Source organism: Perna viridis, chromosome 5, assembly GCF_037379345.1.
Source record: "Perna viridis isolate PV_CMFRI_1.1 ecotype Kerala chromosome 5, ASM3737934v1, whole genome shotgun sequence".
In the NCBI taxonomy this organism is placed as follows: Eukaryota; Metazoa; Mollusca; class Bivalvia; order Mytilida; family Mytilidae; genus Perna; species Perna viridis.
The window spans coordinates 2,500,944-2,524,388 of NC_142449.1; the positions used below are offsets into that span (position 1 = coordinate 2,500,944).

A 23,445-nucleotide genomic window follows, 5' to 3' on the forward strand; every position below is an offset into this window, starting at 1 on the left:
ACATTTTGTGCAACTCATAGGCTGCATATATTAAAAAATATGAAGAAGCAAGACTGCAAGTCCTGTTAGAATTGAAATTAATCACGGAAACTCCATTGTATCATTGTTTTACCATGGGCTGGCCATTTATGTTGTAATTTAACCCCTTGCTGGTACGAGAACACAATTAATTCCCCTTGGTTTTCGAATATAGTTCCAACTTTGGTAGTTTGTACCTTCCACATTTTTTCATATTTTTACTGGAAACTTATTTGCTGAAGTTTTGCCTCTAATTGGTAGAAAATAGGTTAAAATTACTTGGGATTTTTTTTCATTAATCAATTCTGACTAAAAGTTGTGATTTGGTTCAGTGGAAGAAGGTTAAAATTTAGGACTTTTAACTCAGTTCATTTGTCATGTTTACCCCATCTCCGAATTATATGTATTAATTTCAGAAAATGATGGTAAAATTTTCTACAATTGATATATAAAATCCTGTTTGTACATATCTTTAGGCCAGAGAAGTTTTATTCAGTTTGCGCTGGTGGAATTTTTTTAATCTGCTCAAATGTGTATATTGAAATGCACTTGAAAATTAATTGCGGTCTATCACTCTGGGTAAAACAATGCGACATTAATGGCCAGCCTGTGGTACAATAATGATAAAACAGAGTTTCTGTGATTTATTTCTAAATCAACTGAAATATCTAGTAGACTATGTTTTAACTTCCAAACAAAATTTAGTTTTGGCTATTTTCACATTTAGGTGCACTTTGGGCCATGCATGCACAATAAGACATATAAAAGAAAGAAATCTTAGGTAAAATAAGAGGGAAATCAACATCAATTTTTGTAAAGAAAGCATGTAACAAATAATTAATTTATTATTATTTGAATCAATCTGTTTATCTCAGATTGGTTTCATTATGCTATGTATATGGATTCTTTGAAATCTTTTAATTACTTTTCTTCCCCAAAAACAGAAAGTTACAGTGCTTTGTTTAAGAGTTATATTAAAGAGCAAGAATTTTGTGTATTTTTTAGCTGTTCAACTAATAATGTTTCATTGATGAGCAATGTTTGGAATCTTTAAACATGATATATGAATTGATTATGTTACAGTATGATTGTACTGTTTTGTAGGTTAGCAGTTTTAGGTTTTGACAATGGTGAAGGTAGACATGACTGTCTGGTGCGATGTGACAATTTTTCCCCAGTTGTTCTTCCTGAAGAATCTCAGTGTATTACTATTTCTGACAAATATGTCATATTCTCAAATGGTATGAGGTATTTCTTCATTGACATATCTGATATACTTTTTATATTTCTGTCTAATATTTGAATACATAAGAGAAAGAACACATTTATAATGCCTGATGAAGAGCTTTAATTTAACAATTAAAGTACTATTTTCCATTCAGAAGAATGCTATTTGAAAAAAAGGCTTTTGGCAACAACAACAAATATTATGCTACCACTTTTAAAAGGAGCCTATAATGCAATCAGTTTGTCTGTTTGTTATTAACTTCTACTGAACAGAATAATTATACAATTAATACAAAGCTTTGATGTGGTATTGTTAAAGGTATTTTTCTGTTTTCAGAACTGTAACCCACTTTCCTGGTTGATAAAATTGAAAGGCTTCATACAATTATTAAGTTGAACATACTGTAAATCGGGTTAATTTTCGTGTGGTGCTTATTTTGGTATATTTTAACGGTTTGTCTAAAAAAAGCCAAAATAAATTCCCAAAATCTTAACTCTGGGCTTAAGTGCTTAGTGCAGCACTTATCATCCACCAAAATTAAAAATGCCAAAATTTTCCATATACCTTTATTCTTCAAAGTTGCCACATTTTACACCCCCAAAGTAACCTCCATATAGTAAATATTGAATTAACTTTCAGTTTTCACTTTGCAAAATCATTTTTTATTTAGTTTACAGCTTTGACTTGATGCATTGGAGATTTTCTTTTATTTTCAAATTTTCATCCATCTTACAGTTTCCTGGCTTGTTTATAGCTTTCTCCCTATTTTATAGCTATAACATGACATTAGATTCTATAAGTAGTACTGAGTTCTAACACTACAAAATACTAGTAAAGAATCAAAAGACTGGAAAAGTCATATTGTTGTTGATATGTAGCCAAAACACTGTTTTATCTTAGTTGATTGATAAGTCTTCTTTGAAAGTAACTATATTTTATTACTTTTAAGTATGTGTTTTTTATTATTATTTGCAACATCCAAGAACATCTTTCAGTTTTGTCTTTCAGACAATAAAATTATTGTGTGTACTTCTGGTGAGAACTTATCTACCATGTTATTGGTGTATACAGTAAAACTGGATGAAGATGACAGAATTCAACATCTTGTAATCTCCCCTGATAAACAGTACCTACTGGCTTTCAACAAAGGAGGCATTTATGTCCTAGATAACATACCAAAACTGAAACTTCACCACAAAGTGAAGGTACAAACTGGCTCAGTGACACAGTATAATCATGAATCACTGGTCCATGTCCTGGAAAATAACCTTTTATTTTATAGAGGGTTCAAACCTGACGATGAAAAGAATGTTCATGTAGTGGACCTGTTCAGCAGAGAAGAAAAGTATATTATAAACTTCTCAGAAGAATATTCTCCTACAGTATTCTCTGTCCATCCGTCCAGAAAGTATATTGGTATAGGTTACAGTTGTAAAGATATGGATCCTGGGAGTACGACCAACTCCTGGTACATGTATGATACTAGAGATGGACTGAAGTTGTCCAAGTCTCCAGAAGAAGTCTGCAACCATGGTATCAGCCATCTCAAACTATTTGGATCAGATCTCATTTTTGCAATAGATTCCCCCATGTTCACTGCCTCAAATAATATCACTATTTTTTATGGGGGAAATGTAGATAACCCCTTGTCTGTCATGCTGCCATTCAAATGCCTTACTGGACACTCACAGCAGATAACTCAGCTGATCATCAGCAAAGATGATTCTACCTTATACACTGGAGCCTACGATAGTTCAGTTAGAATTTGGAGGCTTGGTAGAGTAATCAAAGATTTCTACCACAACCACCTTTCTTCTACACAATTAAAGAAAGATGACATCATTAAGAATTACAGGGAACAGATATCTACACCACCATTTACTATAGGGTTAAGGATTAGCAGGTATGTCATTTTATATCTCACTCAAAAAGTCTGATGTTTGCATGCCTGTTCCCCTTCTATTTGGCAGTTTTAGCATATATTACATGTTTACCTGTGTTGCCAAAGGCAGAGGCAGGTCTAGGAGTTAGGTGATTCCATCCATCTTCCTGTCCTTTTCTCAGTAACACAATAAGGTATCAGCTTGTCATCACAACTCCTCTAAAACTACCCAACACAATTTTATAAAACTTGGTATGTAGAAAGAACACCATATATAGTTGTGCAAATTTTCAGAACAATTTGTTGTATAAAATTTATGGGATTATGCCCCTTTGAAATTAGAAATTTAACGTTAATCACCATGTATCAGCTTATCATCACAATTCCTGTAAAACTACCCTATAGAATTTTCACAAAACTTGGTATGTAGCAAGAACACTATATGTAGTTATGCATATTAACAAGACATTTTGATTCACTAATTTTTATGGGAATTATGTATCTAGTAGTTCCATATATTTGTTCGTAACAATTTTTTTCGTACGCATTTTCTTTAGCAACTATAAATTATAGCTGTAGTGCGATGTAGTTTCAGACATAAATTGGTCTAGCTTGTTTGTTTCAAGAAACTAATCTGAGAACAACATAGCCAAATCTCTGAAAACTTTAACACAATAATGTGGACCATAAAATACAAGATAAGGTTCATTAAAGTGTACTTTGCAACTATCGTTCAAGAGTTTCTCTTTAATAATTTGAAAATTCAGCCAATTTATGATCACCAGGGCCTGGTTTCATAAAAAATTCAGATTTTCCTCAGATCCTTCTTTAACTAAAATTTCTACCAATCAAATCCTTCCTCAACTAAAATTTCAACCAATTATATGACTTGAAATTGTAGATTTGATAAAAAAAAAAACAAAAAAAAAAACAAAGGATTTGCATAGGAAAGTCTTAATTTGAGATTTCTATGAAACTCAACTCAGTTCAGCTTTCTCTAGTTGTTCTTTTAAGTCCTACTTCCATGTAGCAATCAATACTTTATGTTACATTACCAACGCTTTGTGTTCCATTAGCAACCAACATTTCCTGCTACTAAATTAACTTATGCATTGTGCCCATGGAACAGAAAAATGTTCCTTATAAAAGAAGTGGACAGGTTTTAAGAAACCAGTTTGCATGGTCATGTATGATACATTGTATCTGGTTTACTGTAAACAAAATTATTTTCACAAGTTTTTTTTTTTTTTTTGTTCTTATTTCACAAGCAAGAAATAATCTTGAAAATAAATTGCTGCAAATAGGAATAATAACTGTTAAATAGTGTGAGCTGTGGAAATAAATAGTGACGAAAATAAATTGATATCCTGAAAGACAGAGATAAGTTGATTTAATGTATATCATTTTTAAGATTTATTTTATCAAGTATAAGTTTTTGTAAGGATCAGGCAAAATGGGAACAATCAGAAACTTGCATGTCAAAAACCTACCGATCTGACAATATTTCACCCAAGGATACTTTCTTTATTTGAAAATACCATTATTTGTTCTCTGTATTACTGGATTTGCTTAGACATTTTTCAATTTAGAAAAATTAGTTTTTTTGACAGAGTTGTCTGCCCTTGAAATGTTCATTTTCAGTGCATTTCAATGAAATTATAACTCAATTTACCAGAGTGATATGGAAAATCTTGTTTTTCTACTTGATTCTGATGGTTCAAAAAGTCAAAAAATCTTTCAAAATGGTGGGGTTTTTTTTCACACCATGTTTCACCTACTGCCTGATTCTTGTGGAGATTTTAGCAGTTTTGACCTTTGCCTGCACAGATCTTTTTTCCATTAAAATATGGGAAGACTTTGTGCACTGCTTCCTTACTTTATGGTATTTATATTTACAGGGACTGTAAGTTAGTGTATCTTGGTAAATCCGATGGACAGTTTCTGGTAAAAGATATTGTCACAGGGAACACTGTACACCAGCAACAGATGGATCAAAAAATGAAGTTCATGTTGATTAGAAAGACTGGAGGGGACATTATACTAATAGATTCTGCTGATGTTATCACCGTTCTGGATGTAAATACATGTATGTTTGTCCATACTAAAGCTTATCATTATAAGTATGTTACCTAGTGAAAAATAAGCACACTACTTGATGATTTACAGTATCAAGTACCATGCATTTCTTGAATAAGTTGATGCTAGTATTTTTGTAAATCTTTTATATGAAAAGTATGGAAATATTCATTTCAATTCTAGTTTTTATTTGTAGAATTGATTTCTACCTTCATCAACCATGTTCTTTCTGTGATTGCTGGCATTTTGGTAAGAGGGGCAAATCCAGGATTTTATGAAGGGAGACATAATTACAAGAATTAGTATAAAAGGAAACCAGATTATGAAATATTAGATGAATGAATATGATTAATTGCCATATTCAATATAATATTTATAAGATTTCGATAGCTTTTTGTTTTTATTTTTTCTTTGAAAAATGGGGACGTATATCCATTACGCCTTCACCGAGGCCCACCACGGGGTTAACATATATGAGAGGAAAACTTCATTTGCATACATGTCGAGTCTCACCCTTTACCGAGAGAGCCATGCTTTCAAGAACTATATCATGTTCTCACACTCACTATCTTTGCTGTGGAGCTAATTCAATTTTTTTCAGATTTTTTTCCTCCCAAAAATAAAAAATTAATGTTTTCCCTGTTGGAATCAGAGGTCATTCCAGCTTGTTCCAATTGTTGGAACCTGAATCAGAGGTCATTCCAGCTTGTTCCAATTGTTGGAACCTGAATCAGAGGTCATTCCAGCTTGTTCCAAATGTTGGATCCTGAATCAGAGATCATTCCAGCTTGTTACAAATGTTGGATCCTGAATCAGAGGTCATTCCAGCTTGTTCCAAATGTTATTTCACAACTGTTTTATAACAACTGGAAACTGGATGTGTAAGAGACAGTCCAATAATGTTTTCCTCAATTTTCTTCTTAACAACTATGAACCACCTGTAAGTTTTCTTGTGGCACTGCATGGTAAAATCTTCTTGAACTCAGGGATGAACATGAATCTATAGCTTCTGGGTGGAGGCTCTGCCTCCAGGCCTCCCATCTTAGTTCAAGGGTCTGAAGACCCCTGACAGCTCTGCTTTTGTCATAATAGTAAGTTGAGTTAGGGCACCGATACTTTGAATTCTCCAAGGTTGAGTTCTACATTCTTCATTATAATAAATTTCCTGCTAGGAGTACTGAACCCTGCCTTTTATATATATTAGTTCACTACACAGAGCTTCCTGGTGTTAATAATTCTACTCTCAGGAATATGACTAATAATCTAGACAAGTCCAGGGTGAATCAAGGATTTCAGGGTAGGCATAAAAAAGAACTGAATGCCAAATAAAGGGATTACTTGGAGTAAAATTTGAGAAAAAACCAAGTTTTCATGCCCCAAAAAAAAGGTTTTTTTCTTGTATTTTGTTTTTTTTGTGGGGGGGGCATCCAGTGTATGCATATGAAGTCATATAACATAATTTATTAAGTGCTTATTAGTTCAGCAGAGGAAATGGAAAAATAACTGTTCTTCACTTTTACATTATTTAAAAAGTTTTGAAATTGAGATGATTTATATATTTCAGATAAGGCTAGAAGAAAGCTGAAAATAGGTTTTGAAGTGACTTGTGCTGCTGAAGCGAACGGCACACTAGTGGTCTGTAGACAAGAGAATATCAACCACAAGCCCTCAAGAGGCAAAGTATTTAATATCAGGAATGGTAGGTTTATAAACTGCTTAAAAATAGGAGCTTTATGTCATTTTTTTTTGTATAAATGTCATTAGATTATTGAAATCTCCTTATGAATATAGAGATTATCTTTTCATTTATATGAAATTTTTAATTTTTAATAGAATAACTCTGTTCTGCAGGATTATTTAGTACTTTTACTGTGTATTGAAAACAATCTGGATGTTTTTTTATATTTTATTTCCCTATTTTATCCAGTGAGGCAATGTTAACCATAAATTTTAAATTTATAAATATAGCCCATTGTAAATGGAAACTGGATCACTTTTTATACGACCACAAAAAAATTGCAGTTGGATAATGCCATCATGTCATCATTGTTGTCCAACGTCCATAGACAATTTGGTTTCTAGACAATAACTTCAGAGGTAGTATATGGACCTTTATGACCCACAGGGTGCCATACCACAAATTTAGGATGGCTGGGATTTATTTTTGTGGTTTACACTAGAACTGTTCAGGAAACTGTTCAGGAATTAGGGGCGAAAAGGGGACCAGAAACAAGTTTTTTCATCATATCCAGACAATAACTTGATGTAGTGAATAGAACTCTGTAAAAATGTACTGCAAGGTGCCATACTACGAAAGGAAGACTGGGATTTGTTTTGGGGGTTGTGACTTAAATTGTGTAGGAATTAGCGACCATAAAGGGGCAGGAAACAAGCAACTTGACTATAAGTGAATGGATTTCCACATGGTGCCATGCCACAAAAGGAGGACTGGCATTGATTTAGGGGGTTATTATTTGAAATGCTTAGGAATTAGGGTAAAACATTGGTCAGAAACAAGCATTTTCATGATATCTCAACAATAAAATTGACTAGAAATAAATGGATCTTCCTGAATTTGCAGGGTTTCTTCTTCTGCAGTTGTATCGGCCAGCATCAATGAAGCAGCAGCACAGACCTTCCAAAATGTGAAAACTAAAATAAACTGTGAAAAAAAATCATCAATAGTTTAGTGCTTAATTTTGAATGGTTGCAAACAGCAGTTACTTTAACGAAGGCAAATTCCTGGGCATGGTTTATGATACAGTTGTTATTTTACTTGATGGTTTTACTTGTAGGTACTTTAATTAAAGAGTTTGAGAAGTTTGGATCTCTCAACCAAGTCACTCTCACTTCCACTGGAACTAAGGTCAGTTCAAAATTCTATATAATCATCTAGATAATAGTCAACAATCTTACGGGGTGATGGATCGTTAAAAACCATGCGAAACATAACAATAAAGTAAATAAACGTCTAAATATGTTTAACATCACCAGAAGATGGTAAAATTTGAATATTTCGGATAACTGATATCCTTCCTCAGCATAAAACTATATATATAAACACACACACACACACACACACACACAGGTGTAGGGCCATTAAGGTATGAATATTGCCTTAAAATATCAACTTTGTTGTAAGTTGTAATAATATGAAAATCATTCATAACATAGTAAAATATAGAGATAAATAATATTTTGTGGCATTAGTTCATTGTGATGACGTCATAATGGTGTCACAATTTTATTTCATTTAACAAAAACTGCTGAGCATTGTGAACTTTGTTGTTTTTTGGAACATAATTACTGTAAACCAAGAAATTTTCGATCGATACAAACTCTTGCAGTTTTCGCGAGCCTGTGAAAATCGTGAAAGTTTATATCTGCAAACAAGTCAGGGAAAATGGATTGATCAGGTTGGGTGTCTTTTGTACAATTTTTCCATCGAATGTTCAACTTCCAGTTGATCAAATACAGTTATCTTTCAAGTTTGATTTTAATTTTCGTCTTAATACCTGAAAAAACATAAGATAGGTATATAAAATATTTATTTTTAATTCACAATAAAATAATGTTTTGTAGCATTAAAATCATTCACCCATATATATCAATAGGCAGTTGACAAGACAACGTCAATAACGTTAACTATACAATAAATAGCGGTTCCCCATCATATAGGAGGGATATCCATAGGAAGACCTGACAAGACAAAGAAAGATAACTCATTTTTATTTGTATTTTATTTGCCAAGATAGTTGTAGATCGGCTTATATTAATTTTCAGTGATGTCAATATCGCAAAAATTAGTATCTTTGAATCAGTCCATGGACTAAAATTTGCAAAAGTTTACTAACGCAAATATTAGTTAGTTTACAGTACATCCAGAAAACTGTGTCCTACCCAAGAAGCGGCTTTATGTTTTCACATATGGTAAACTATGTAATATTGAATTTATTCACTATATATGAAGTTGTTTCTTGTGTGTGAACACCTTTTCCTTGCCAAAAATGATACCCGAAAGTGACCAAAAAGTACAAAATTTAACAGAATATCTGAATATTGATTCTACAATCAATTTTTCTGGCCTATCAATGCAAGAATTTATCAGAAGTAGTTATGTTTTCTCATTTGAGATGGATTCAAGTCTCCAAATTCAAATTTAAATCATTCAACACCTTATGATTAATTTTTAGTTGTATTTTAGGCCAATAAGACCCTTTATCGTCCCTTCTGCTTTATTAGATTTATTAAGTCCCCTATAATCCTTACCAGCTTTGTAGTAGGAAACTTATGAGGGTTTGTACTTCTCCGTTCACCTGTTTATCACACATTGTTTCTGGACTTTCTTAATGCTAGCAAACATTTCAGATTTTTTTGCTATGTGTTTTTTTTTACATGTTCCAAACCAAGTTATATTTGCTTTCACTTCAATGACAATTCACAAAATAAAAGGCATTTAACTTTTGTAGAAAACTCCCCCTTTCAAGAATTCCTTTCTGATTATTTCTACATATTGGACAAAAGACAATATTTATTTGCCCAAACACATTTACATTAAATGGTTATGGCACGAATTATAAGCATGCTTAAGTATAATAACATACATATCAGTATATGTACTACCATTATGACCATAAGGTGACAGTGGTAAGTATATGATACTTTGATAGTGACTTAGACCATAAAAAAAAGCATGTGTTCAATGTCAATTAGATCTGAGATTCCAGCATTCATTCATGAATTTAATTGCTAATTTTAGTACACCAGTAGAATTGCTAGTAAGTATGTAGGACAAGTCTTTTATTGTTAATTTAATTGGGTTTTGATAAAGAATATTTGTACATTATTTTTCATTTGTCTTGATAAGTAGGGATGTATAGTGAGTGTACATCAGAAAGAAATTATGTTCATCTTCAATGTCACCACTATTACATTACAGACAAATACAATTTAAATTCTTCCAATATTCTGGTATCTGCCCTTTCTAAACCCAATGCACGTGCACTAATTTGAAATCTATTGATTACAGATCTTTCTATCTTAGATTTGCATATATCATGAGTATATGGGGTTGTTTTTTAGGAGATAGGAATTTTACAGAACAATGATAGTTTTTACATGCAGCAAGTGAACCATTCATAATTTGTTTAGATGATTTTTGTATGTGAAGGAAAACAGTTCAAGATTCTACTTAAATTATGTCTTCCCTCCACTTTGGTGGGGAGACATATGGTGTTTTTGGCTTGTCAGTGTGTCTATGGGTCCATCACAAACTTTGTCAGCACAACTCCTCTGAAACTACTGAACAGAATTTTATTAAACTTGGTATGTAGCAAGAACATAAAATGTTGTTGTGCATATACCAGGAAATTTTGAACTTAGAAATTTGCCAAAAATCCTCTGAAATTACCTTGTCAGCATAAGTCCTCTGAAACTGTTAGACCAAATTTTATGAAACGTTAATGTAGCAAGAACGTCATATGGAGTTGTGCATATTACCAGGAAATTTTTATTCCCAAATTTTTGTAGGAGTTATGCCCATTTGAACTTAGGAATTTGTTAGAAATCTTCATAATTACTGTGTCATTTCAAATTCTCTCAAACTACTGAACCAGTCAGCACAACTTCTCCGCCTCTCAACAGATTTTTATGAAGCTGTTCTGTGGACATGGTGGATACTGCATGTGGATCCAGTTTAGGGGATGGGGGGATATGTGTTTGCAGACAAAAACAGACTTAATTTTTTTATGTAGTATAAAATTTCAAATATTTTTTAAATGATTATATGTGTTTGCAGATGTTGAGTAGTTTTTATTTGGTAGCATAGCTAGTTATGTTACAGATAAAGTGTTTTATGTTTTCCAACAAAAAAGTAGAAAAAATGCTTGATAGTGCTATTAACATTATGTGCTGCTGAGATCAATACTTTTTTCCAAATAATTATAAAATTAATTTCATGTTCTAACATTAAGCTTTTAAAAGTTCTGTGTATTTTTCCTTTAAGATTGTGACAGATTTGAAAGGTTTTCCTATGATTATTCCTGTGCAGAAAGAGAGTAAGAATGACGAATACTACCTGAAAATAGCTTTAGAAAGCCAAGATAATACTCCAAGCAGAAGTTGTGCAGTTGGCATTAGGTCAGATGATAAATATGCCTTCTCAGCTGCAACTGATGGGTCACTGAGGGTTATCACTATGTCAGGAGAATTTATTATGAAGTGTGAAACCAAGTCAACTATTACAACAGCAATGTTTTCTCCTGATGGTAAATACATCATCTCTGCTGGTCTCAACACTATATATGGATGGTCAGTAAACCAAGGAGTTCTTAGCTTCAAACTGAGGAATCATGAAGATGTGGTACAGGATATCAAGTTCAACCATTCTGGTCGTTATATGTTGTCCTACGCCAGAGATAACAAGTTGATACTCTGGGATATATTAAGAAGGAGATCATTGGCTTCTTTTGTGTCACATGATTCTGTTTCCTTGATAGATCTGTCCGATGATGCCAAACATGTGGCATTCTGCTCAAAGGTTGTGTCAGATGTTGCGTTTCTAAGGTTGAACAAAATCCTGACAAGTATGGTTGAAGGGAAGCGTCGTTTACCAATAACACCTTCTATGGTTGATGCTCAAGCCATGGCATTGTCTTTCTCCAGCCAGAAAATGAAACAAAGGGAGGCTACTAGAATTGGATGCCAAGTCATGTGATTATATTCAACCAAACATTTGAAATCAAGAGATATTTATACATAGCTAAAAAAACGAATAGGTGTGTTATATTTATTTAATATCAAGCACTAAAATATATTTTTAATGAATCAATGAATGTGATTCAATATATACATTGTAGATAGCAGTGAAGTGTTGATGAAATTTTGAAATTTCACAAGTGATATAAATTCTGTATTTCTTTATTATTATTTTTAAAAGGGGCAATTTTTTGTTGTTTTTTTATAATTTTTTCTTGATATCATTTCTAAAAAAAAATTCATATACACTACTAAACCAATTGGAACCAAACTTGGTATGAGTATTCCTTAAGCACTGACCAATATTATCTGGAGGGGGCTAGGATTTGATGGTGGAAAAGATTTTTTTGTGCAATTGCAAAATTTTTATTTATATTTCAACAGCAACTTAAATCAGTATTTTAATTTGAAAAAATCTGCCTTGTTAAGTATGGGGTAAAATATAGAATCATTGTTTTCATTTTTTCAATGAATGAGTAAAAAATTTTTCTCCAGAATTTGGTTTATTTATTTCTTTTTCAAAAATATCCCAGGCCCTCCTTTTTCCTGATGCTTAAGGGTATCATGCCAAAATTGATGATGAGATTTTTAAGACATTGTCAAATACGACCGCTGTTACTAAAAAATTACTAAAAATTGAGCAGGGATATGAACAAGTTTATTGCAAGCATCTCTTAAGCCATTAGGTTTAGACAAATTCTGACATCAGTATAAGTGTTCAGCAAGATGAAATCTACCCATGATCATTAAATTATAAGGACATTTTGTTGACCCGTGCTGTAGATATTACCTTTTTGACTTTTGTTTTGCTATTTCATGTAATTATTTATAAAATCTACTATAAAACATTGAACTTTGTAAATATATTTATGAGGGTATTGTGCACAGAACTAATCTTAGGATTTTTTATCCATTGACAAACATGGCTACCATTACTAAAATATTGACAGTAGGGGTCAAACAGCAGTTATTTACAAATATTTAATATCCAAATATTCAGCATGTAATGTAACCATGGAAATATTTCATAAAAAATCTGTTGACCCCAATCAGTACTACTCAGCCATTTCTGCTACCCTAAAAAAAATTTTGTGCGACAAGAAAGGCTTAGGATTCTGATTCCTATTGACCCTTGTTGGAGTTGTTGCCCTTTTTGACATTTTTTTTTGCTTTTATGTTATCATCATGATCAACTCCTCAGAAACCTGACGTGATAATATTTTAAAACTTTCTAGGGATGTTGAACTCAATGCTCTTTACTCATGATCCAATTTTTGTGTTGCCTTAATGACTTAGAAACAAAGGCACTTGGAACTAGGATTTTTTTTATCTTAAATAGCAAGCAGTCATGTCAGAGAACACACATAATAACTCAAATCTGGAAACAAGATGATTTAATGATATTTTTTAGATCCCCCCCCAAAAAAAAATCCAGGTCCCAAGCGCCTGTGTTACGCATGTAGCTGGAATGATATGAGTAAAAAGTCTTCTTAATTTATTGAACTTTTTATACCAAATGATTGAGTCTGGCTCTTTAGAGCCTCTAATTAAGAATTGCCTACAATGGTTTTGACTTAAATTTTTTATTGTTTGCCTTTCTTGTTTTCCACTTGATTTTTTTTGCATTCACATAAAATTTTGTATACTAATTCTTCATCATGACACATGGTTGCCTCAGGCAATTAGCACTTTCAGCTCTGTGTATTTTTTTTTTTTCTTAAATCAGGAGTTCAAATTTACTTTCAATAGTGAAAGATCCTGGATTTGTTTTTTTATTTGCATCAGAAAGGTTCGCCAGAAGAAAGTGAAAAGTTCTTAGAGTAAATGTTAAGTATGGTAGGACCAGGACCCAAGTAAATGAAATTTTAATGGTCCTGCATCAGAAATTGAGGGTCTCAGACCTTGGACCAGAATTAATTTGAACTCCTGTAAATTGTGCAGCTTTCCTCACTAATAATGACAATGTAATAGGGTCACAATCATTGGTTATTTTTTATCAAATATTTGTTATTTTATTTCAGATGTTCTCTTTAATGAGTGGAATTTTTTATTTGTTTTACTAGATGTTAACAGGGGCTTTGTTTTGGTATACATATGGGTTTTGATTTGTTCTAACTTTATATTTTTTTCACTAAAGTCTTTCATCCATTTCTGCTGTGTATTTAGAACAGGTTCACTTAAAAATCATACAGTTAAAGAAAATAGGGCAATAATCTCTACTTTCTAAACAACCTCAATCAAAACCTTGCATAAGTGTTATGATAAATTCATCATTCAGAATTTATCTCAAATAAGGAAAGTAAAGACATTAATCAAAGCATTTTAATTTAGTTCAATGGACAGTTCTTTTCCACCATTTTTTTTTTTTTACTAAAGGCTACTATATGTCATCTCAACTAACATTACCTCCTTTATTTCTTTAAATTGTTTTCAAATCACATATTGAACATATTTGATGAAGTAACATTTAGAAAACTGACTATTATGTGTATTTATTACTTGCCTGATTCTTAACTTAAGTTGTACATAAGAACTGAAGTATGAATTTATATGGGATTTCTTAAGGTATTATAACAAGTCGACTTTTCCATAAGTTCTGTTTTATTACTTTGTCTGACATAAATAAATGCATATTTGATAACTTGACTCTCTTTTCTTTTAAAAATTAAATGCTTTGCATGGCACAGCTTGATAAGACCAGAGGTTGAACCCTTAAGTTAGGCTAAGTGTAGCTTGATAAAATTACAATTAAAAAATATTGACCCAGGATAAGACTTTGACCCCAATCAATCCTTGTCTCCCTTTGGACGCTTGACACTTCATGATACAATTACTAAGAAATCTGGTCTTAAGACTACATGTATTTTAAATTACATGTATTTATTAACAACACATAATAGAATTGTCATATTTATTTTCTAGTAATAAATATCTGACAACATTTCAAATGTCACACAGCGGTTTAGAGATGTCTATACAATGTTTAATGTTTACGTGAATCTTCGCCATGGATGGTCCAAGCACCAGGGATGTAATAACCAATCAAATTTCCTTTACCAATTATTTCACCAACAAAAAATAGGAAAACTATCTCAAGACAGATTATGGCATTTATCAGTGACTCCTGAAAATAAAGTATTAATTTTTAAGCAAGGTACAGATATAACATTTCTCTAATTTTTAATTAATTTTCAATCTTTTTGACTGTTGTGAGAAAATTTCTGCCATGACACAGATGCCAAATGAAGCCTAATTTTTTGTTATGAAAAATAAAAAGAAACAAAATCTACAACATTAGCTCGTTGATCATGTAATTTCTCTAGATGTGAGAAATTTCCATAATCTACTTGCTATGGTTGTTGATTCTATTACTTTATTTATAATGCATGTGTAGTTATTCAACCTGAACAAAATACCCTGAATATGGAAATAACTCCCCTCCTTGTGTGTGATTAGCAAATGTTAATACATGGAAAATGCCATCATCTAGAAACGAGAAGTGGAACATCTTAGGACATGATCACTTTCTATCCTTAACCCTCATCAAGTAGACCTTTAAAAATATTTGATAATTTCAGAGTCATGCTTTTTACATGTACTTTGCATCAATAATTAAAGAATTTTTCAAATTCATACAATTAAGTTAGAAGGTAGGTGTATTAAGTCTTCATATATTTATGCAATTAGAAATATCTGAAGTGACAAACCTTTACTGTCAGTTGAAGAAACCTCTTAGTTGTGACTCCTTTGACTATATTGTTAATTCCTTCTTGAACCTGACCAAATTCAGATAAGGTTGGTGGTCTCATTTCAACCTTTGCATATTTCCAGAAGGTTTGTAGTCTAGGTCTACTGTATGTTACTGCAGCTGAAAATTAGAAGATGAAAAAACTATTCATTTAGAATGTTCTCTTACTTCTACCATGTACATGACATGGAGATTCCCATTCTAGTATGAGTGGTATTAATTCTGTTTTCACACATCATGTATTAAGGCAACCATTTGATTTTCAGGAATCTTATTTTTCTGATTTAAATCACTGCCAAAAGGTTAGCTATGATACATGTACATCCACTGCCCTTTGCAAGAAAAAATGTAAGTCAGCAGAAAAAGATGCATGAAATCAACAATCAACTATCCAAAGTAGGAAATATGATTAAATCACTTAATAAAATATTGGAATCATTTCAATAAAGTCAAAAATAAATGAAATTGTAATGTACCTAGATTCTATCCTTATAATTTACTAATAGTAGAGAGAAGGGCCCCATCTCTGATGGAGGATCAAATTTTTAATGTAGATCAAATTGTTAATTTTTTTTTTCAGTTTTTAGTGGAGTCCAAGTTGCTCATTTGCTTTTGTTACTTTGTATGTATGATTTTAGTTACTTTATGTTCTTTATTGTGTATGTCTGTTTTCCATGTCTGGTCTGTGTCCCTGGATTACATTCTTTTGATTACCGCTATAACCTTGGTTCCCTTGATTACTCCTTAAAGAAGGATATTTTTTTTACATAAAAAAGTGGAGATAATCTGATCTTGCAAACTACACAATTCTGTCTAACCTTGAAAATAAAATTGAGTAACCTCCAGTTTACAGAATAATCTATTCTTAAGAATTGTATGAAATCTAAAGGGAACAAGACCAACAACTCACTAGTGATACCAAGTTTTCCATCAGGATATGAAGAAAATTCATGATTTTTCGGCAAACTGGAAGTTGTTGTCACATGAGTGCAAAAACATCCCCTACAGGAAGCTTAGGACAACATATCAGCAACCTCTGATTAATAGTAGTAAAAAAATGTGATGAAATTTTGTATATGACCACTGTACAAGGAAAATTAAAAATTTTTCAGCAAATAGTACGTTAATGTTATACAAGTACGAAAACAAAATACAACTATACATTTCTAACCATTTAGCCTTTATTCAAAGGACTTTGATCACCACTGAATAACATCAAAAGCTTTTTGATTAGGCAAAAAAACAAGAGGCTCCCAGGAGCCTGAATCACTCACCTAGTTAAAGTTTGTCTTTCAAGGACAATAAATTTAGTAAGTAGTTGTCCAACAATTTTGACTCGAAAGACTTTGGTAGGACTTACCATAAGGATCATTTCAGCAATTAAGTTTCTTTATACCTATCAAAGTTGTCAAGATATTGGCTAAAAACTGTAAAAAAAAAAAACCATCATTTTTCCCCTTTCCAGGGTAATAACTCTTACAAGGATTTGTCTGACAACTTATATCACTGAAGACTTTCGAGGTCCTAATAATAAGGGTCATTTCAGCTATTGAAAGAATTTCGCTAAACCAAACGGTTTTGGAGATACAGTGAAACATCTCCAAACCAGACCCTCAGAAAACCGGTCTTCCCTTCAAACGGGCCATTTTCAAAAGTCCCGGCTGATATACCTTAAAACCTGTGTGTTTTGTCTTCAATAGACTGGCCACCCCTTAAAACTGCACATCGGCCAGTTTTTCACAGTTTTAGCTACATCTTTTAATTAAGAACCTCTCAATTCCGCCCGCCCGGTTATTGTTCACCTGTAATAAATGTGTCAACAAAACTGTAAATGATTAAGTAATATTACATAATTAATAATTCATTCACTGACCAGTTTGCATTTCATCAGTGGACAGATGATAATTGAAGGGGACAGTAGTTTAAACAACAAGTATTATTCCAGACATTACATTTTGGCTGTTAATTGGTGTGTACACATGTCAAGCAACCGGGGTCATTTAATAGTATGATCTTTACGATCTATTAACTGCCAATTAATGTGACCTGTACCCAAGCCAAAACAACATAGGGGTGAAATTATTAGACTTTGTTGATGGGTAATTTAGGAAAACAATACAAATAATTAATTACTATCAATAGCCCTCTGATCTTTAATACACATTCTTTCAAAACTGTAAACATTATTTTGTCAGCAGTACCGTTTGTAAAATCAAATCATTAACAAATGATGCAAGCTTTGAAATGTAATAAAAGGCCAAAATTTTTGAATTGGCATTAAATTTGTCTCGACCAACAAACCGACAAGGTGTAGGGTTATAGTATACATTAATGGAAACAGCTCTCAGAATGCATTGCTATTTTTCACAAAACTGGCCACCCCATAAACCAGCCATTTTTTCTTGTCCCAGTGGTGGCCGCTTTGGAGAAGTTTCACTGTATATGTGAAAAACTACTGCCTGACCCCTATGTTCTATTTTTAGTTATACCAACCATGATTTTCAAGGAATCAAATATCCCCGTATCAATTCTATACAGGATATGGTATTTCTTCAAAGACCATTCATATCAAGTTTGGTTCCAAATGGTCACGTAGTGTCAGAAAAGAAGATGTTCGAAAGAAATAAGATTAAAAATAGCAAAAGAAACATCCAAAAAGGGCAATAACTCCAACATGGCTTCATGGATTACAACGAAAATTGGACTACAGATAGATCTTATCATGCTGAACACTTTTATTTGGCTAAACCTAACGGTTTTGGAGATATATGTGAAAAACTACTGTCTGACCCCTATGTTCTATTTTTAGTAATGGCAGCCATGTTTTTTGACACATCAAAAAAATCCCCACATCCATTCTAAGCAAGATACCCCAAGGAATATTCATGCCAAGTTGGGTCCAATTGGTCATGAAGTGTCAGAGGAGAAGAGTTATGAAAAATTGTTAATGATGACGATGACAGATGTCAAGTGATAGCTCACATGGCCTTCGTGAAGTGCAAAAAATATGTCTGTAAATCTTAGATTTTGAGGGAGGGTTATTCATAAGAATTTTACTTTCTATTTTCTTATTTATATTTTGGCCAAAAACATGTGTTTTCCTGACATTGGAAGAAGACACACAACAAGAGAACAACATGGCAGTATAAACAAAAGTCAGCCATTATATTATCAATTCAAAGTATTTTAGCAAGGAATAAACATTGTTTCTGGGATTTTATATGTTCCTTGGTTAGGAAAATTAATTTCTTTATATTTAAAATGCTTTGGTATTCAACCTACATTCAACTTTGCATTTATAAATAGCCAGGTGTATTTGGCCATGATGGAATTTACTTCGACTCGAACTTGATTTGCTCTCTACAACTTTCTTCATCTGGTAGACACTTCCCTTAATAGCTAATTATGAATCCTATCTGCAATGGCATAGTTATCTTCAGATTGGCTTCAGTCATAAATTTGTCATAATCAATTAGTTTATATAACTTGAGTCAGTAATTGATGGATTTCTGAGGCATAAAATAATTGTAAGCGAATACTGGTAAAAGTGAATAATGGCAGACGACAATTCAATGATACTGATTTTTAAACCATAGTGGCCCATCACAGCATATGGTGCACCCTGGATCTGTATGATTTTGGCTAAACCTTATGGTTTCAGAGATACAATGTATATACAAAAAAAATTCTGTCTGACCCCTATTTCCCATTTTTAATAATGGCAGCCATGTTTTTCCACAAATTAAAAATGCCCACATCAGTTCTATGCTGACTACCTTAAGGAACATTGGCACCAAGCTTGGTTCTACTTGGTTTTGGAGTGTCACGGAGGAAGCTTTTTTAAAGTAATAACATTAAAAATAACCAAAAAAACTTTGAAAAAGCGCAATAACTCAAACATAGTTTAGCAATTTAGTTTAGTTTACATGAAAATTTTACCACAGATAGATCTAGTCATATCAAACAATTTAACCCTTTGTTAGAAGTTTTCTAAACGGTTTAACCTAACCAAAAAAAAAAAAAGTATAGTCTTATTTCCTGCTACCAGCAACAAAAAAATTGGGCAGGTACTACGGTAGGGAAATTATTTTATATTTCAAAACACATTTTACAGTTACTGGAGAAACAATCTAGACTTCAAAAGTGCTTAAGCCCGAATTATTTGTCCTACAGGTTTTGGAAATACATGTGAAAAACTTCTGTCTAACCCGTAAGTTCTTTTTTCAGTAAGGGTGGCTATGTTTTCTGACGGATAAAAAATTCAAACATCTGTTCTATGCAGAATACCCTGGGGTACATTCATACCAAGTTTACATAGTAGTAACTGTAACTGGTCCAGTCATTTCAAAGGATAAGAGTAAATTGTTAACCAGGAACATGACAATGGACACCAAGTGATGGCAATTAACTCACGTTAACAACAACCCTCCTGACCGGAAATGCCAGAAGTCATTGGAGTTGATCTTTTAGCAGACCAAGGAGGAAAGAGATTCCAAATGGTATCTCCCCAGTGAATGGGCGGGATTTCACAATAAGGGTGGCGTTTCTGATCATAGTTGTTGTTGATTTTGTTTGGAAGAGCCCAATTTCTTCAAATATGACTGATTCTGTTACTTAACATCATGAATGTATGGTTCAACAAGAGTTTCTCGGTTACACATAAATGCCAAGTGGTCATTTGGTGAAAGACTTCGAGTGTTTTTGCCAATCATGTGTTTGAAAATTGGTGGGACAATTCTTATTTCTACTATCTCCCACTCATATACCACAGAGACCCCCATATTAGTATATCTTGCGTTTTATCACTTGTACAAATCACCGTGGTCAAGGAGTAGTTTTCGCTGGCAAGTAATTATCACTAACCATGTTCTTATCCTCTCCTGTAGACATGAAACAAGTTCATGCCCAAACTTTAAGTCAAGAAAAAAAAGTCTTCTGATTGCTGATATTTTGCCCTATCATACAACGATTTCCACTGAGGAATAACATTTTGGTGAGCTGATTGGCGAGAATTGCTTCTGACCTCTGTCTTGGGAGATGTACTCCCTTCATCCCTTTTGGGGTTAGTACTCCTGTATCATATACTCTCTGACCAATAGTCAATACTTGTGTCATGGGGTTTCGAAGCGTCATTTAAATAATTTACTCTTAATGTGTAATACTAGTGTATAGTTTAATACACATTCTCTTTCAATGAATACAAAATTTTCAAACACAGATTTTTCAGCTGACCTTTGGCTGCATTTGGAAGAGTAACGGTCAATCTCGTTAACATTTTCGCCATGGTGCCCTTGAAATGTTGGCCCTGGATCTGAGGGAATCGCCAAAGTGTTTTATCAGAGATAAAAGTCCTTTTTATTTTTCAAGCGTGTGATTGATATTGCATTTCCACAATATCACACTCGTCACAGATGTTGGATGTCACAAGGATTTTTATAGTAATATTTATATTTTTTACATTTAAGCCCGTAAGTGTCAAATATTCATACAGCGACTTTAAAAAAAAAATCCGTTACACTATTTTTACAGTACAGAATGTATGGCATGGGGTCCAAACGTTTGAATATAAATTCTGTGCAAAATTTCGGTAATAATTATGCTCGCCTTGGACCCCCTTTATAGTTTACTTGACCTAAAGGCCATGTGAGCTATGGCCATCACGTTGTCCGTCCGTTAATATTTTTTTCAAAATTCTTCTCCTATGACTCTATACTTATCCAATCTAGAATCAAACTTTGTATAAATGTTCCTTAGGGTGTTCTGTATAGAACTGATGTGGGGATTTTTGATCCGTGTTGACTGAAAAACATGACCGCTGATACTAAAAATAGAACATAGGGTCAGAAAAAGTTTTTCGCATTTATCTCCAAAACCTTTAGGTTAAGGCAAATTCTGATCCGGATGACAATGATCGGCATGGACCCTGTTTTGCATGGATTATAGTCGAGTAGCAATTTTTCGGACCAGTTTGACAAATGATGAAGAACATTATTTAATTTATATTATATGTTCTAAGCATTGTTTGAAGAACAAAAAAATGGAATAGGTATTGTCGACAAAAAGCATTGAAAGACTCGTATTATCAACAAGATCATTAATATATATTGGAAATAACAGGTCCCAAAACTGACCCATGAGGGACACCCGCATTTAAGGAACCTGCATCGGAGAGGTAGCCTTTGATCATGACTCTTTGTTTACAATCTGATATATACTTGTAAATCAACCCATTTTTGAGATACAATTATGTAAATGTTTGAAGATTACTCTTCCCACGACCTTACCTAAGCATCTCAACAGAGAAATAGGTCTATAGTTTGAAGGGTTTGATTTATCACCTTTTTGGAAAGGGGACAACATTAGCAGATTTCCATAGAGATGGATGTATCTATGATTTCTTAATGAATGATTGAAGATTGTGCATAAAAGGATTACAGACTGTACTTGCAGTATTTGTTAGCATATGATGACTTAAAGAAATACAACCTACAGCTTTCCCAATTCGTAAAGTTTGTAAAATGTCTTTAATTTCAATACAAAATATAGTTTCAATATCACTAAAAGATATACTTTCAATATCAACTTTAATCTGTTCGCCTGTCAATATCTGGAGGAGTCTTGTTGGATTTAGGAATATCAGTTATAGAACAGAAAAAAAAATCACTTGAAATGTTAGTCTTATCTCCTGCATATGGTGTTTATATTTCGCAATTGATTCGCTACGCTAGAGCAAGTACTAACTACTCTGATTTCCTTGAACGCCATAAATATCTCTGTAACAGACTCCTGAATAATGGGTTTGAGGAAATTCGTCTTAAAAGGTCTCTTACAAAATTCTTTTTTAGATATCAGTCATCGGTTGTAAATACTGCTTCTTCTCAATGAGTAATGATATGTAAGAGTAATCAAGGGAAGAACCATGATTCTAGCGGAAATCAAAAGAATGTAATCCACTGACAAACATAACAAAGAACATAAAGTAACTAAAATAATACACACAAAGTAACCATAAAGTAAATGAGCAACTCGGACTCCACTAAAACCTGGGAGCATGGACCTGGTACACCGATGGGGTAAGCGTCCTCTGCTTTTCAAGAAACTCCAGCCGAGTTGCTCATAAAAAGTCAAGTCCAGGGTAGACGAGAGAGGAAAGGAAAACTATGACACGTTGAACAAATCAGTTTTCATGGTGCAGATGGATACACCGTAACGATCCACAAATTCATGATGACGACCATAAATCGTCTGTAGTGATGACCTCAATCTTGTAGCAACATAATCCTGTTTCAGAAGCCTAATTGTAAGAAGTCTAGCGCGATACAAAAAGTATGTGTAGTTACGGCAAGCTCTGGCATAACGTATGAGTTGTAAAATGCTCTTTGTGCTGATGCCACCGCCGATTTACCGATTATGACAACAGCATGCAAATGTTATTTAATCACCACTGGTATAGTCACGTCACGCCGCAATGGAAGAGGGATGTTTAACGCGCTGTAAAACCTAAATTTAACTCACCATTTCGTGCCTGTTCCAAGTCAGGATCATTGCGGTACCAGCAGCTCCTGTGGTGTAATATCTATTTTTCCGGATTTATTTTAGACTTGAGTATGAATCGGATTAGTCGGTTCGGTAATTTTGTTGTTACCCTTATTATTTTTTTTTTTTTTTTGCGTTTTTGTCGTCAAACTCGAGTTCTCCATTACGAGTATTGATCAAAGGCGGTAAATTTGGCGATAG

The 23,445-nt window shown here is 33.1% G+C and overlaps 3 protein-coding genes across 9 annotated transcripts in view; 2 read left to right on the plus strand and 1 right to left on the minus strand.

The window, feature by feature from the left end:
- Positions 1-1,259, plus strand: part of LOC148615593 (NACHT and WD repeat domain-containing protein 2-like) — a 30,554-nt gene extending 29,295 nt beyond the window's left edge. For all 7 annotated transcript variants that reach the window (XM_088581967.1, XM_088581972.1, XM_088581973.1 and 4 more), the window contains one exon: positions 1,123-1,259. The gene's annotated coding sequence lies outside the window, so the exon portion shown is untranslated. The remainder of the gene's footprint in view (positions 1-1,122) is intronic.
- LOC148615594 (uncharacterized) lies at positions 114-14,601 on the plus strand. The gene is made up of 7 exons (XM_088581679.1): positions 114-133; positions 1,123-1,259; positions 2,255-3,149; positions 5,027-5,214; positions 6,769-6,903; positions 8,000-8,070; positions 11,209-14,601. The coding sequence occupies exons 1-7, from the start codon at positions 114-116 to the stop codon at positions 11,917-11,919; spliced, it is 2,157 nt and encodes a 718-aa protein (XP_088437805.1). The 3' UTR covers positions 11,920-14,601.
- A 256-nt stretch (positions 14,602-14,857) lies between these two features.
- On the minus strand, positions 14,858-21,101 carry LOC148615595 (ATP synthase F(0) complex subunit g, mitochondrial-like). The gene is made up of 3 exons (XM_088581984.1): positions 20,941-21,101; positions 15,668-15,828; positions 14,858-15,084 (listed from the first exon to the last, which is right to left on the minus strand). Exons 1-3 carry the CDS (start codon positions 20,990-20,992, stop codon positions 14,944-14,946), a joined length of 354 nt encoding a protein of 117 aa, XP_088438110.1. The 5' UTR covers positions 20,993-21,101; the 3' UTR covers positions 14,858-14,943.
- Between the last annotated feature and the right edge of the window lie 2,344 nt (positions 21,102-23,445).